This window comes from Hippocampus comes, unplaced genomic scaffold (genome assembly GCF_001891065.2).
Source record: "Hippocampus comes isolate QL1 unplaced genomic scaffold, H_comes_QL1_v1.1 scaffold124, whole genome shotgun sequence".
Classification (NCBI taxonomy): Eukaryota; Metazoa; Chordata; class Actinopteri; order Syngnathiformes; family Syngnathidae; genus Hippocampus; species Hippocampus comes.
In genome coordinates, this window is record NW_017805075.1 from 285275 (window position 1) to 301246 (window position 15972).

The following is a 15972-nucleotide window of genomic DNA, read 5'->3' on the forward strand; positions in this document are numbered from 1 at the left end:
GAGCGAATCGTGTGTGTGTGTGTGTGTGTGTGTGTGTGTGTGTGTGTGTGTGTGTGTGTGTGTGTGTGTGTGTGTGTATATATGTATGTATGTATATGTATATATCTGTATATGCATATGTGTATATATATATATATATATATATATGTGTATATATGTATCTATGTATTTATATAAATAGCTCTAACTCAGTGCTAATAATTTACATTTTTACTCATAATGAGACAGTAAAAAATGCTATGATACGACAGCCACTTTGCCAGGCTGACATGTCTGGACCTTCATGTCTGCTCTGTAGAGATACTTGAGGTAAACACGGATGAAATCACTTTTTTTGCCGCCTGCAAATTATGTTCTGCGAAATGGATGAACTCCGCTTGAGTTCAAAGTGGTCATCCGTCGAGTTGATTAAACTGTTGTTTTGGTCAGTGGTGTGGCACTGTGCTTGCTGTCATGCTTTACAGCCTTATGTTTCCAAATCTTTGCATTATTAATAGCAGTGAGACTCAATTAAAAATGTCTATCATCATATTTGAATAAAATGAAAATATAAATAGCTCTAACTCAGTGCTAATAATTTACATTTTTACTCATAATGAGACAGTAAAAAATGCTATGATACGACAGCCACTTTGCCAGGCTGACATGTCTGGACCTTCATGTCTGCTCTGTAGAGATACTTGAGGTAAACACGGATGAAATCACTTTTTTTGCCGCCTGCAAATTATGTTCTGCGAAATGGATGAACTCCGCTTGAGTTCAAAGTGGTCATCCGTCGAGTTGATTAAACTGTTGTTTTGGTCAGTGGTGTGGCACTGTGCTTGCTGTCATGCTTTACAGCCTTATGTTTCCAAATCTTTGCATTATTAATAGCAGTGAGACTCAATTAAAAATGTCTATCATCATATTTGAATAAAATGAAATCTTTAACATATTTAGCAGTGTTTTACAATTTGGTTGACAAATAGCCCAGACGGAACTTCAACATGTTGTTGCTCTACTACATAAGTCTTGTCAGTACGGAGTACTGAGTGCGCTGAAGATTACTTGGAAAATGTCTGTTTTGTTTGGAGTGCAGAATAGCAATGTGTGATGAAACGGCTTATTAAGATCATGTCACACACCCCATGATGTCATGGCAGGAAACTTTCGGATTCTTTATGACCTTGTGACACTTTGGAGCCTCGTATGTTTCACTGTTTGGACAAGGAGGTCTTATGTACATCGAGTGTTTGACCAAGGGGCTCGTTTTAATGAAAATGTCCTGGATTGGTCGAGTCAATTGGCAGGAATGCCAAGAAACTTAAGCAGCAAATGAGATTTTGCTGTTATTCCCTCAAAAATGTGGGACAGAACCTTGTGTGTGTGTGTGTGTGTGTGTGTGTGTGTGTGTGTGTGTGTGTGTGTTTGCGTGCGTGTGTGTGCGTGCGTGCACGCGCACGTGTTTTGGAAGTGCTAACACTCACTTCACTTGTATTACATGCAGTGGCAAAATTTTGGTTTGAAAGTTTTGGGGGGGACAAATATTTTTATGGTAGCCCCTTGATGATTTTTCCTCAAAAAAATAGATCAGTCTGGTGTAGTTGGAGGGTCACATGAGAACAATTTTGTATAAAACAACAACAATGGTTCAGCAAGTGGTGTAATATCGGCTCCCTCTGGTGGTTCAGTAAAGAATAACTGAATTAAATGTTTAAAGAGTGCCTCACGTTGCATGGCTACAACTTTTTACTTTGTTTAATCATTTAAAAATGTTTGCTTTGAGACATTTGAGGAATTTTATTTTCTGTGCAATCTGTGTTCGCTGCGTTAATGTTCCAACCGTGCATATTGTTACAGTGATTGACAATAATATTAAATATACTTTTTAGGAAGGAAATCTTTGCTGCGTTAGTGATCAATGCTTAAACCTGCTACTGTAATTTAATGTTGGTCACTACGGCATATACTGTATGTAGTTTATTAGGGCTGCCACAAATTATTATTTTGCTCGTCGTTTGGTGTTCACGTTGTATCTATTTTGTGGCCACAATTACAAAAAAAAAAAAAAAAATCCCTCCATGTACGATAGATTAAACACTGATTTGACTCAAAATCAGAATTACACGTCTTCCAGGAGCTTTTGTTTCTGTCCACATTATTGGTAACTGAAGATTTGAACCCCTGATCACCTGCAGTTATGCATCGCCATCGTCAGGCGGGGCAGCAAAACCATGTTAATTCTATTCTACATGTGGAGTATTTGCACAATGCCATATGAGTCCCGACAAACTAAACATTGTGTGTTCCATGCGTTTGCAGCATCAGCGAGCTGTGGTGCGAATCCATGAACTGTGGACTAGTTCATACATGGAGTAGCTTTGACGCTATTGTACATCTGATGAGCAGAGGTCCGTTTCACAAAGCAGGTTTAGTGATAACTCAGGGTCTTTCCACCCTAAAATGAGAAACTCTGAGTTTTCCGTTTAAAAAAAAAAAGAGAAAGAGGGGTCACTAGATGTGATTGTAAGCACAAATTTTGCTTTGTCTATGTGTGCCCTGCGATTGGCTGGCAACCAGTTCAGGGTGTCCCCAGCCTACTGCCCTAAGACAGCTGGGATAGACTCCAGCACACCCCGCGACCATCGTGAGGATAATACGGTTCAGATAATGCATCGATGGATATTGTCATTGTATTTATTCATTCTGTTTCCTTGTTGCAATATTTAAAATATTTTGCATTTTATCCAAACAAAGTATCTGGGGAAACCATTAGTTCGAGTGATTCACTGACAACTGAGAGTTGAGTGTTATTTGTTCTCATCCAATTTATATGTCTAACGATTGATTCTTGTACTTGTATTGAACCGGCGACTGTCAGCTGAATTGCCTGTCTGGGATCAATAACGTTTTTGCTTAATTCTGAAATCTTCATTATTTTTGGGGTAACCTGACCTTTTTTGTTCCCCCTCTTGCAACTCATCATTACTTATTTTAGATTTTATAATTTCAAACTATTAATTGGCCTTGAACTGCTTGACTTAATTTTTGTTTTTGTTTTTGGGGGTGGGGGGTCAAACCTCTGATTGGTAGTGTTGCCCATCTTTACCTACACTCTTGGATTGCTTTGACTGTGTTCAGTAAATGAAAGTTAATGTGAAATTGGCCCTTGCAGCAAGTCAAGTGTGTCATGTGAGCACAGCACCCTCTATTGTCTTGAGAGAAGGCGCTCTTGCTGTCAGTGTTGCGAGTGAGTGATTTAAGGACACATGCCAGCATTGCGGTCATTGTCAGCAGTTTAGAGCATGCATTAAAACCGACACAAGGAGCAACCCTGTCATACTTGGGGATGGTAACACGGCTTCAACAGATGGCCACATTTATTTCAGGCTAACCCGGCCTACTGTATTCAGTGCACAGCACAGGCAGCTTTCTTCCACGCTTATCATACATACAGCAGGTAATGCAGGAAAATGTATGACTCTGAAGCTATGGTGTCTTGATGTGGGGCTTGGGTTCTTCTCACTGTATGCATCACTCATGAGCTGCCAGTTATGCTTGTTTGTAATCGCTGTCCATGTATGTGTTTATTTCCAGGGTGGACAAGACCTTCTCCAAGGCAAGGAGCATATGGTGAGTTTTCGTCATCGTGTGTTTCTTGATGGCATCATGTTGCCCAAACATTTATTGAGCCAAGGCATACAGTGTAGTTTATTTTTGAAAATTCTCACAGCACGATGCACACCATCAAACAAAAATGTTCAAAGGTTGCGACACAGATTAGTTCTATACCTTTTGCCATCTAGTGGAAGAGCATTGAATTGTTCTGCCTGTCAGTATTTGCCGTTCTTACCTTTTTTGTAGATAAGAACTCAACTCAACTCAACTGTATTTGTCGAGCACTTTCAAACAGCCATTGTTGCATACAAAGTGCTGTACATGGAGCAACTAACATATATACAACAATAAAGCAATAATCAGTAACAAAGATGTTGGGAGGCACCAAACAGTAAAACTAAGATCAAATCTGAGTCATGCTGAGTCAAATGCCAAAGAATACAAGTGAGTTTTGAGGCGGGTTTGAAAGATGGGCAGCGAGGGGGCTTGCCGAAGAAGTAGTAACCAAGTGAAATTGGAGGGAGTTGGGGTTCCTGTTTGTTGGCTCTGATTTTGTTGCTTCTGCCATGTTGTTTTAGTACGCTACACTCACGTAGTGATGAGGTCTTGCATGACGTATCATGTCACATGAATTTTGTGAAAAAGACATCACGAAAGGATCGATTTATGGTTTTATGAATCAACATTGGGCTGTGAAAAGGCAAAAACAATTTGATTTATGAATAGATTTCTTTTTTAACCCAGGCCTAGTTTTAAGCCAGAGTTACAGTTTTAGACAAGGGTTAGGGTTTCAAATTTCTGATTCAAGTCAGGATTATCCATCCATCCATCCATTTTCCGATCTGCTTATCCTCACAAGGGTCGCGGGGGGTGCTTGAGCCTATCCCAGCTGTCTTCGGGCAGTAGATACCCTGAACCAGCTGCCAGCCAATCGCAGGGCACACGGAGACAAACAACAATCCACTCTCACACTCACACCAAGGGACAGTTTGAAGTGTTCAATCAGCCTACCACGCATGTTTTTGGAATGTGGGAAGAAACCGGAGTACCCGGAGAAAACCCACGCAAGTCCGGGGAGAACATGCAAACTCCACACAGGAAGGCCGTTACCTGGAATTGAACCCTGCACCTCTGCACTGCGAGGTCGACGCGCTAACCACTGGTTCACCGGGCCGCCCTTTCAAGCCAGGATTAGCACTTCAAAATGTGGCTTAAAAGAATAGTTTGATGGTTTCAAACCATGGTTATAGTTATATTTAGGGGTGTCCCGATACAAATTTTTCCATTTGCAATACCGATATTGGGGCCTGATTGATATTATATCAGCAGGAATGATACATGATTTCATAGTTGTGAGAATAAGTGGTTCGGATAATGCATGCATGGATGAATGGATGGATGTTAGATGAGACTTGATCCAGTGATACTCTTCAAACAAAGAACAAGGCATGAGGAAGTATGAGCCATTTTTTCTTAATATTTCGGTTACATAAATTTAACCTCAAACAAGAGAATGTACTGCACTTGAATAAAATAGATACAAAATAAAGGAAAGGACACAGAGAATTAACCTTAATAAAGTCAATACAAACAAATTATACTCTGAAGTGCAAAATAACAATTCAAGTTTTAACTGTAGTACACCCAAAATATATATTTTTTTACTTTGAGTATATGGTGAGACCGGAGTCTGGAATGTACAGGTTGTATATGAGCTTTTGGATACAGATCGATATAATCTGTTACTGTTTTGTTGGCTGATATCGGACCGATAGCCGATGTCAATATCAGTCGTGACCCCCTAATTGAAATTTGGGTTTTAATCGTGGATTAGTGCTTCAAGTTAGGGTTTCAATACTGGGAGAGTCTTTCCAGACAGGATTTGGGTTTCAAAGGAGTGTTCGGGTTTCAAGGTAAGGTTTCATTCCTGAGTTAGGGGTAAGGGTATATGTTGGAATTTCAAATTAGGATTTCAAGACAGAGTTGGTGTTTCAAGTTAAGGTTTCCACTGAGCATTACAAGGCGCCTTTTAGGTAACAAAGGACACTTTCCAAATGTCTTAGCAAGTTAAGGAGCACAAAGCGAGCAAAGAGTGCGGCCCAAAATGTGATCAAATCATCTCTTAAGTTGCTTGATCTAGTCTTTACATTCTGTACAGTGAGAATTTTCCACAGCCTGATGCAAGTCACATTGCACCCGGCAGACAGAGTTCTCCATAGGGCGCATCAGCAAGTTGACTAACAGAAAGGATTGCTGCTCGAGTGATGCAGCGTTAAGGTCAGATAAGATAACATTTATTTGTCCCACACTGGGGAAATTTGCCATCTATAGCAGCAAAATTGAGGGGGGGGGGAGAAAAAAATCAGCGTTTCATTGCACATCAGACATCAAAGTCGCATGCAAAGCCTTCCACGTGCTGCCGGCCAAAGCCGAAAATTGATTTTAACTTCATGAAAGTTGGACACAATGCGGCTTGAAATGAGGAAGTAAGCTCAATCATTTGTCCAAATCAAGCCGACTTGCTGCTCATACTCGTTGCTTTTTTTTTCATCTGAATGAAGTTCAATTCATTTCAGCTTTTCTACATGCCGTTTTTTTTCAAGCTTGGCACGGTGAGGAGGAGCACATCCTGCCAACGTGTACTAGAAGAGTTGGAAGGGCTTTCGTGTTTCAAACTAAGATTGGGGTTTCAAAGTAGGGTTTGAAGATAAGATTAACATTTCAAGACAGCCTTAGGTTTTTCAGTCCGTCTGTGTTGGGGTTTCAAATTAGGGTTTCTGTGCTTCAAGCAAGACCTGGGGTTTCTAATTAGAGTTTCACTGATGCAGCAGTGTTAGATTTTTCAACCCAAGATAGCGTTTCAAAGTAGGATTTGCAGCAAGAGTTTCAAGGCTTCGGGCTGCAAATTACAAGTTTCACGTCACTCTTAGGCTTTCAAAGGAGGGTCTCAGGTTATGGTTACAAATTTAAGTTTGTATCCTGATTTAGGGTTTCAAACAAGCTTTTGTATTTCCAATTAGGGTTGAATGGCTGCATTAGTTGGAATGATTTTCCAAGCCAAAGTTGTAGTTTCAATCTGGCTTTATTTAACAAACTAAAAGTAGCTTTCTATTTGTTGGGCAAGGTTACACTATTGCCATTGTTATACAGGAACAATGGATTTATCCTTTTAACTCTTTCATTCCACAAGACGTACTTGTACGTCTTTTTAAAATTAGGCCCCGCCTACCAACGACACTTGTACGTCTGTCTTTTTTTGCGTCATAGAGAGGAGGAGGGTCTGATGCAATCTGTGAATGAGAATAAGGCGTTTGCATTGTAAATCATGTAAAAAGCGACCAGTAGGTGGCAGTAGTGCCTCACGTGCTTGAAATGCATGCTTTTACAAAAAGCTCTTTTTCTCCGTTTTTTTGCACAGGAATCGCCATTTTCATGAAACTTAGCCATTTTGTAATGCCGATTACTGAAGAATGGAAAAAGATAGAAACAAATTTTATCTGCTGAAAGAAGGGAGTCCAAACTTTATTTTGGTAGGCTCCATGTTTATATCGCATTAGAACCAAATATTCTGTGGGCCTTGCAAGATCAGTCAAAATCCAGTAAAATGCTGGGATTGAAGGGGGTTGCTCCAGTGAAAATGGCTGGGATTGAATGAGTTAATGAACGGCAACTACCCCACAATGAAATGCCACACATGGCCTCATCCAAAAAGCTTCTAAAAGTCATCGATCTGCCTGTTGTGTCGAACTCTCTCCTGCACTGTAGTCCATTATTGTAGGCATCACAACTCCAGCCAATTGATTAGGTACTGCGCAGTCAAATCTAATACAAGTCACCCTTTTACAAAGACTTCACTTCTGATTTAGCCCATCAAAAAGCTATTAATAGCACAATATTTTATGAGAACTGTTGCATGGAATTGCCCAGCATTTGCCTGGCGCTGAGTCCAGGGTGTACTCTGCCTCTCGCCCAATGTCAGCTGCGAAAGGCTCTGGTTTTAAGGGCTTTTGTCACTGTCCTGGAGACTAGTTGACAACCTGATGGCGACTGAAGTCTCAGAGAGGTCTACTGGACGAGTCACAGTGAATTTACTACATTTTTCCGAAGACCGTTTGTTGGCTTTTTGAAGTCCCCAGCAGGTCTTGGCAAACATTTCTGGCGACGAGAGCTTTATTGTACCCGTCCATGGTAAACGCTGTTGACGTAGGGAAAATGAATGATTTCTCTAGGTCTCCATTCACACTTTGGAGAAGTCCATTCCTCTCGGGGATGTCGCCGCGACTTCCACGCAAATTGGTCACCATACGACATTTCCTTGTGAGACTGTGAGAGTGCAAGCAATATTTTGGTCTCCGAAGTCGGCAGTGATATCGGCACTTAACTTCTTGAGGATGCGGGGATCACACCTTTTTATTGTCAGTAATCAGTTTTGGACAGTCTCTGCATGTAGTTGATGATGTGTCCTCTGAGTGTGTGTTGCCTTGCCTTCCATGCACACTTGATAGTTTCCCCTTAACATGCAAGTGCTAATAAGTTCTTATGAGTTCTGGGGCTCTAATATGACCTAATCTGTATTTAATGTCAGGAACTGCTCGGCTTCCAATGTGCACCCTTGATTAAAATGTTAAATGGATATTGTGGGGCAACAAATGATCCTTTGGGAGGCTCCTAATTGGTTGTAATCCTGTTTAGCTAAATTCCCCGGATGGCAGGACAAAGCAGAAAGTGGTTTGTGCGGATGACATGTTTTATAAAAAACCCCACCCCACCACACACAAAGTGCACTGTGCCTCGCGGTTCCTGGAGCATGATGGATTATTGTGTCTGGCTGTCCATTGTGTAACTCCCTACTCATTCTTTGGAACAAGAAGGCCTCTGGTGCCACCGCGCTATCCACACGTGATCTTCATGTTGGGCGGGCCTGCGCATCCGCGGGGGATTGCTCCGCTAGCAAGGTTGGAATTCAAGACAGATGCTCTCTTGACGTCTGTCAGGAAAGAACTAGAATCTTTTCTCTCAGCAATTGTTAATTGTTTCTCGAAAGGGCACAAGCACAGGCGTCCGCGGATAGCCGAGAGGCAACACCTTAAAATACAGTTTTATTTTCTGTAACTTTTGATTTAATTTTATAAATAATACTGTGCACTGGCCAGACCTTTTGACCATGACATCACATTTAGCTCACAGTAGCCTAAGCTCAAACATTGTCACAGTAAAAACATTTTTACATGTTGCTTGACCAAGGCAGAGTGATTGAGAAGGCCGGGTCACAGGCTTGACTGATGATGTTAGCCACCTTCTCTACTGCCATAGTTCAAATGTTTGAAGTGTCAGTCGAAAAGATTGATGTACGCACAGTCACTTGGTATCATCTATTACATGGAGATTTGTCATATGTCTCAGCAGACTTGAATGCGTCATTCGTTGACAAGCCAGAAGGATTCATCCATTTTCTAAAGTTTCCGGCTTCACTTTTTGTGGCCTCTTCATTTCCTGTCCAACAGACTGCTCTCGTTTGGGCTTTCTACCATGAATAGACTCAGCTCTTAATCTTTAACACACTATTTTTAATGGGAAGTGTGGCTCTTATCCTTAATTAGTTCCTGTTTTTGAGGCATGTGTCATTGGAAGTGTGTAATTGCATGAATGTAGCTCTGTAGTAGATTATGTCATCTTGGTCTTCAGACCTTAAACAATCTTAATTTTGTATGACTGTAGTATTAATTGTTGTCATAACCCGAAGCAATGGCCATAACCGAAGAACCCAAAATAATTACATCTAAAAGTGAGACAAAAGAGTAGCTACATATTTGAAGTGTGTACTGTTTAAATGAGAAGTGTATTTGACGATGTGTGAAAATGGTGTGGTGCAAAGTGTTTAGAAGTGCACAAAGAAAATTAAATGATTGATGCATGTGGCTTAGCCGACTGGAGCAAAGAAAAGAGCGACGACAGGTCACCGGAAGCCAGCATATGTGGTGGAAGTGGAGCGGCAGGCCTCGGTGCTTCAGATCACAGTGATTTTACCTGGCCAGTCCCAAGACCCCAGAGAGAACAGATCTCATTATTTCCTCCATTAGACTTACACAAGGGGTGACACTATTTCTTTGGGTCTGTCATGCCAAGTCAACAGCTGACAGGGACAAATGTTGGTTGTTCTGGTGGCTTGTTGTGGGTGGGCCATGGCATTCTCAAAGCAGGCTATTTTAAGACTGTTGCTATTTTTTTCTGGAAAGGATGACGTGATTCTATAATTTAGGGGCTCATTAAATCCTGGACCTTGCATTGTGTTTTGCTCTCTTTCTGTCCAACAGGAAGAATATGAATGAGAATTTCTTGTCACTTTAACAGGTACAATATCGTGAAAGCTGCATTCTCCTCAGTTTCTTAGTGTAGCTGGAAAACTGAACGCCAATACAGTGCTTTACTGGATACAGTACTCTCATTGGAGTGTCAGTCAAAGGACACAGACAGTTTCTGTGCAAGGTTATTGTTTCTGAGAATCCTCATGAAACAGTCTCTCCGCTGTGCCTTTCTGATTCTGGCTATGGTGTTCAGCTCAGATTGTCATCGATACACAGAACCAGAAGTTGGAGACCCTCTCCATAAAGTCTGGACCAGATGTTCAGCTCACATTGTCATCGATACACAGAGAACTAGAAGTTGGAGACCCTCTCCATAAAGTCTGGACCAGTGAACAGTGCCTGAATGGCTTGGTGTTCAGGGCCAGGTTTCACCACACGCACAGCTGCTCCACCTCGTCCTGTTTATGAGCCACATCACGGTGGTATCATCAATTAACTTGATGATCCTGATGCTGGAGGTGAGTGAAGGTACAATCATGGGTGTAGAGGGTGTAGAAAAGGGGGCTCAGGCGGCGTTAAAGGTGATGACAGTGGAGAGTGAAGTTTGGTGAAGAACCTATGGCCATATACTTTGTGGTAGAGAGAAAAGAGGAGCTTTTTTTTTTTTGGCTGTACAGCACCTTCATCCCAGATACGTGCTCTGGGTAAGTGGTCTCTGCCAAATCAGCCCTTCCAATTTTCACTTTTAAAATGTGTATTAAATTTGAATGACATTCACAAGTTTTAGGAAAATACTCATTCCAGGATTTCAGTGTAGCCTGCACTATTGAGTAATCACTCCTCTTTGGTGTTTCCGTGTTCATTCACTGTAAATATGTGGCGTGCCAAATGTCTGAATGGGTGGAAGCCTGTAATGTAAATTAAAAGTGCAAGTGCAGGCTCTTGAAAAAAACTTGGGTGCGAATGGGAAACTTAGTGATTATTTGTGGAAGCCTGACTGGACGATGTTAAGATGATGATGGTGTTCTGCTTGGGCCATGTGATGATGGCCGACTCTGACTGGTTAGAAATCTTGGTGAAGATTCTAGTCAGCTGAGATGCCGACCTGCAACTTTCCTTGAGTTGCCCTTGGACAATGTGCGCCTCACCTGGTGTTTCTCCACTGTGAGGCATTGCTACTGTGCGGTCGGTGGTTGTTATGTGGCAGCCTCTTTTGACTTCAGAAACACTACAGACCCTCCTGCTCACTAAAATCTCATCAGTTGTTACTCAGCATCACCTTGTGTCTTCACATGCGCACGGGCATCTGCAAAGCTTGTGCTGGGTGTCAGCTTGCGTGCATGTGCTCTTCTACTTTATGTGTCAAAGGGGGAGAGTTAAGTGTCAAGGATGGCTGGAGCAAAACGTCTGCTGTGTGTGTCCCCTGCCGACTGACCGAATTTAGACGCAAAGTGACAAGCGTGCCCCTGATTCAGACTGACTCCCAAATCCACCTGCCATCCAGCTATAGAGTGCCACAGTAGATGTCCTAAACCTCAACAATCCTAAAGGCCACATGACGGCAGCTTGTTGGAAGGATGACGCAATGAGGAAACATTTTCATATTATTTTTATCTGACTGTTGTGCTTTCCTTTTTTTTTTCCCGTCATTGCTCGTCACTGTCAAGTGAAGCATCCTCTGCTTCCAGAAAACCGTGACGAGGTGGGTGTGAATGGTTGTTTGTCTCTCTGTATGTGCACTGTGACTGGCTGGTGACCAGTTCAGGGTGTAGGCTGCCTTCCGCCCAAAGTCTGCTGGGATAGGCTTCAGCAACTCCCCGCAATCCTGTATCAACACATGCAGATGTCTTTGTGTATCGATGACAATCTGACTGACAGGATGCATGTGTACTTGCGAGATTTAAAACAGGGCGACCATATGTCTGTTGTACAAAAGGCACACGTATATGAATGTGATTTCTCCAGTGTGATGATGAGGGTGGCAGAGGATTTGTTGCCGAGGAAATCTGGGTATATTGTTAGGGATGAGTGGGCTGGTATTGTAGGCTGCTGGAAGAATAAACATGCACAAGAATAACAAATAAATACCTGCTTTTGCTGTCATTTTGATGGAAGCACACATGTGATTGTCTCTTCACACTTCAGATCCCTCATGTTTAATTGTTCGTGCTTTTTTTTTTTTAAATCGTACTGCCTTTTTTGTTGCCACATCTTGTAAACAGAATCACTTCAACCAGCTGTTGAAGTAAGAATTAGTGAATTCAGAAATTTGCTTTGAAATACATTTTACATGTTACATGCTATACGTACTGAAAACCTGCAAAGCCTGAGCATGATGTTGTACTCACTTACGGACATAAAGGTCCCTATTTTTGTACCCAGCGCAGGTCTAGTGCAAAGCGCTGTCCAACTGCACACGGGTGGAGTTTATTTTCTTTTGGTGTTTTCCGAGACTCGCACAGGTGGAGAAGAGGGTGTTTGCGCCGGGAGGGATCACAGCTGTCTCCTGGCCAATCGAAGCGGCTCCCCTCATTCCTTCCCTCATTCCCTTTAAAATCAGGGAGGTCGAGGTTCACACAGTGCTTGACAATGCGGAAGCAGCAATTAATTCCGCGGTCCGTGCATGATATTGGAACACACAGTGTGGATTTATACAGGTAAACTGTATGATCTCCAGTTGAGGATGATGTCATCAGCCGCACATGTGACATGGGCCATTGGAGACCGCCTTGCATCCCGTGCAACCATGTGATAAAGCGGATATAATTTTGTGGCTCAAACATTTATAGGCATAAGAAAGATACCAGACAAAGTAGCATTCATTTTTCCAGGTCATCGCAGTGGTATTTGGACAACCGTTGAAAGGAGTGTGGTTTCAGCTGTCCCCTGATGACCACCACCGTCATAGAGCCTGACTGTTACACCACAGGCAATTATCTTTCCCTTTGGCCGCGTGCTACGGGGCTTAGTGCTGATACATTTGGGCAGTCTGAGAAAAGGTCAATTCCTGGGTGTCTATTTGTGTGCTGTTTGATTCTATCGGTGAGAGACAACAGGTGTTGTGATTTGAGCATGACACAATCTACTCGGAGACAATACGGACATGACTTGTGACCTTCGTGAGGATAAAGAGGTTCGCATAATGGATGGATGGACATTATCGGTATTTTTTGGACTGGTGTTTGAAGCACTGTCGACCTGAATCAATTCTCTGTGTAAGATGATGTATTCGTTCAATGCATAAGAAGGGAGGGGAAAGCAGTTGAACCGATCATGGTAGATGAAGCATTTTGATGTGTTTTAAGAATAAAACAATAGTGATTGCTTTTACATTTTTAGTGTACTGTCTGCCTCAAGCCACAATTTTTAAAATATGCTCTTTAATCGCTATGCAAAACTAAATTTGGAACACAAACACATTAGCCTGACTATGGAAAACTAGACTGCATTCTAACAGCGTAGGCGGCCCAGTGGTCGACTGGGTAGCGCATCGCCCTCACAGCGCAGAGGTGCAGGGTTCGATTCCGCCTCCGGCACTCATGTGCGGAGTTCTCCCTGCGCCTGTGTGGGTTTTCTCTGGGTACTCCGGTTTCCTCCCGCATTCCAAGAACGTGCATGGCAGGTTCATGGAACACTCTAAATCAGGGGTGTCAAACTCATTATTGTTACGGGCCACATTATAGTTACCGGTTCCCTTAGTGGGCCCTTAATGACTGTGAAACCATATAAGGAAGTCAAGAATCATGGTTCATTCAACTATCGTTTAAGTTACTGTATTGAGGGCTTTGGTAACAAGAAAACATACAACAGCTCTCTTATATATTACATACAAGAATTTGAAATGTTGATACAAATTTTAGCAAGCATCATGGAAGTCAACATGTTTGATTTGCTTTCGCGGGCCACATCAAATGATGTGGCGGGCCAGATCTGGCCCCCGGGTCTTGAGTTTGACACCTGTACTCTAAATTGTCCTTTGGCGTGAGTGTGAGCACGGATGGTGAAACAAAATCAATAAAAGGCTCAGAACAGACGGTCATCTGTGGAGGTTGACAAAGTAAAGAGCCAACAATCAAAAGTGACTAATTTTCAAGTGGAGGACGACTAAGTTTCAAGAAGAGGAATTCACCTGGCCTCACATGAAGCCAGTGTTTTCATTTAAGTGTACGGAAAATCACAGTTTCATAATTAGCTGTCGTCTCTGTCTTCCCAAACGTGGAAATTTTAGGCCACAAAAGCTCAATGTCTAACTCATTGACAAGTTGTAGATATTCATATTGTTCTTCACTTTTTTCAGCTGGGCATATGTTGCCTGACTGTCAAATGTCAGAAATCTTTTGGAGTGCATGCTGTAGGCTGTCTTTCATACATGAATCTGGCGATCGAATTGTTTGTATCTTTGATTTGCCTGGACTAGATTTCCTTAGTGGCCTGACACAGTAGTGAAAGAGAAAGCGAGGCAGCTTGGTGAAAGTACAACCGCAGCAATCCTCAGGGGATAAAGGGTGTTGGGAAGGCGAGGGGAGTGACCACAGCCCAATTTGAGTAGACTAATGTGGTGTGGAATTTGTGCCAGAGGGGCCAGCTGGAGGGGATTTACTGAGGGAGGATGCTCTTAATTCCTGCCCTTGTATCTCCCCTGACAACAACCAATTCAACAAGTACTTTCTGTTGCTCTTTTCTGATTCTTCTTTTTCCATCATGTCAAATTTCACAGGGCCTCATTTTAAATGCACGCACCATTGATTTGATAAAACTATTTGCAATGCTGTGTGTTTGAAAGCCATTCTGTGCTAATCTGAATTTAGGCACTACATATCCAAATCTGAATCAAAATCATCTTTAATGGCCTAGTATGTAGAACACACAAGGAATTTATGTCCGGTAGTATAAGTTACACAAGTATTGCAATAACAAGCAACAACCGTATTTTCCGCACTATAGGGCGCACCAAAAAGTCTTCCATTTTCTTAAAAGCTCACCGAGAGCCTTAAAATCCGGTGCGTCTTGTGTATGGTCATTACGGTAATACATCGACTCCAAGATGGCTCCTTGCTGGAGACATGCTTCCACCACCAAGATGCCTCCTTGCTGGAGCCTTGCTTCCAATGTTATAACTTGCTCTTGGTTCAGTGAACTGTGTCACTGCTTTATTTAAATAAGTTTTTGTTGCAGCTCCGAAAAAAGGAGAGCTGTGGTGTTAATTTTTTAAAACAGTCTCAACAAATACAGGTACGTCTTTGTCTGTCTTCGTGCCTTCTTCCGTTCTACTCGAGAGGTGTTCAAGACCGCCTCCGAAAAACGTAAACTAACGATTACTTCAATGAAACTACAAAAATTGAAAATAATACATCAAAACTGAAAAACAAGCGAGGATATCACAAAATAAATTCGATAGGCCCCCCTACAGAATTTATATTGTGATTTCATCATTTGTGAATACACAACAAAAGGAATAAATAACTACGACTGACATCTGATCGTTTTGTAGGAGCTCTGATCAAGGAAATGCCATTGCGATTTTCGGAGGTGGTCATGAACGCCTCTGGAGTTGAACGGAAGAAGAGAAGGCACGGATTTGTTGAAAAAAGGAGAGCTGTGTTTTTTTTTTTTTTTTAAACGCAGACTTTATTAATGATTTTCACAGTCTCAACAAATACAGGTACTGTACGTCTTTGTCCGTCTCCGTGCCTTCTCTTCCGTTCCACTCGAGAGGCGTTCATGGCCGCCTCCTTAAAACCTAAATTAATTTTTACTTCAATGAAACTATGAAGAAAATCAAGAGAGGAAATCACAAAATAAATTCTGTAGGGGTAATATTGAATTTATTTTGTGATATCCTCGCTTGATTTTGTGTTTTGATGCCTTATTTTCAATTTTCGTGGTTTAATTTAAGTACAGTACTAGTTAATCTACGTTTTCCAGAGGCGGTCATGAACGCCTCTCAAGTTGAACGGACGCATCTCGAGTTGAATGGAAGGAGCGTGGCACCATCTAGTGGAGCCATTGTAGATTGCGCCTTATAATGCGAAGCGTCCAATGTATGAAAAAATTTTACAAAATAGCCATT

The 15972-nt window shown here is 42.0% G+C and overlaps 1 protein-coding gene across 11 annotated transcripts in view; it reads left to right on the forward strand.

Annotated features, from left to right (window-relative positions):
• Window positions 1-15972, forward strand: part of rap1gapa (RAP1 GTPase activating protein a) — an 89348-nt gene that overhangs the window by 26835 nt on the left and 46541 nt on the right. For all 11 annotated transcript variants that reach the window (XM_019865150.1, XM_019865149.1, XM_019865142.1 and 8 more), the window contains exon 2: window positions 3577-3612. Coding sequence is in view for 10 of the 11 variants with exons in the window: in XM_019865149.1 (XP_019720708.1) it covers window positions 3577-3612 (36 nt within the window). In the remaining variant the exon portion in view is untranslated. The remainder of the gene's footprint in view (window positions 1-3576; window positions 3613-15972) is intronic.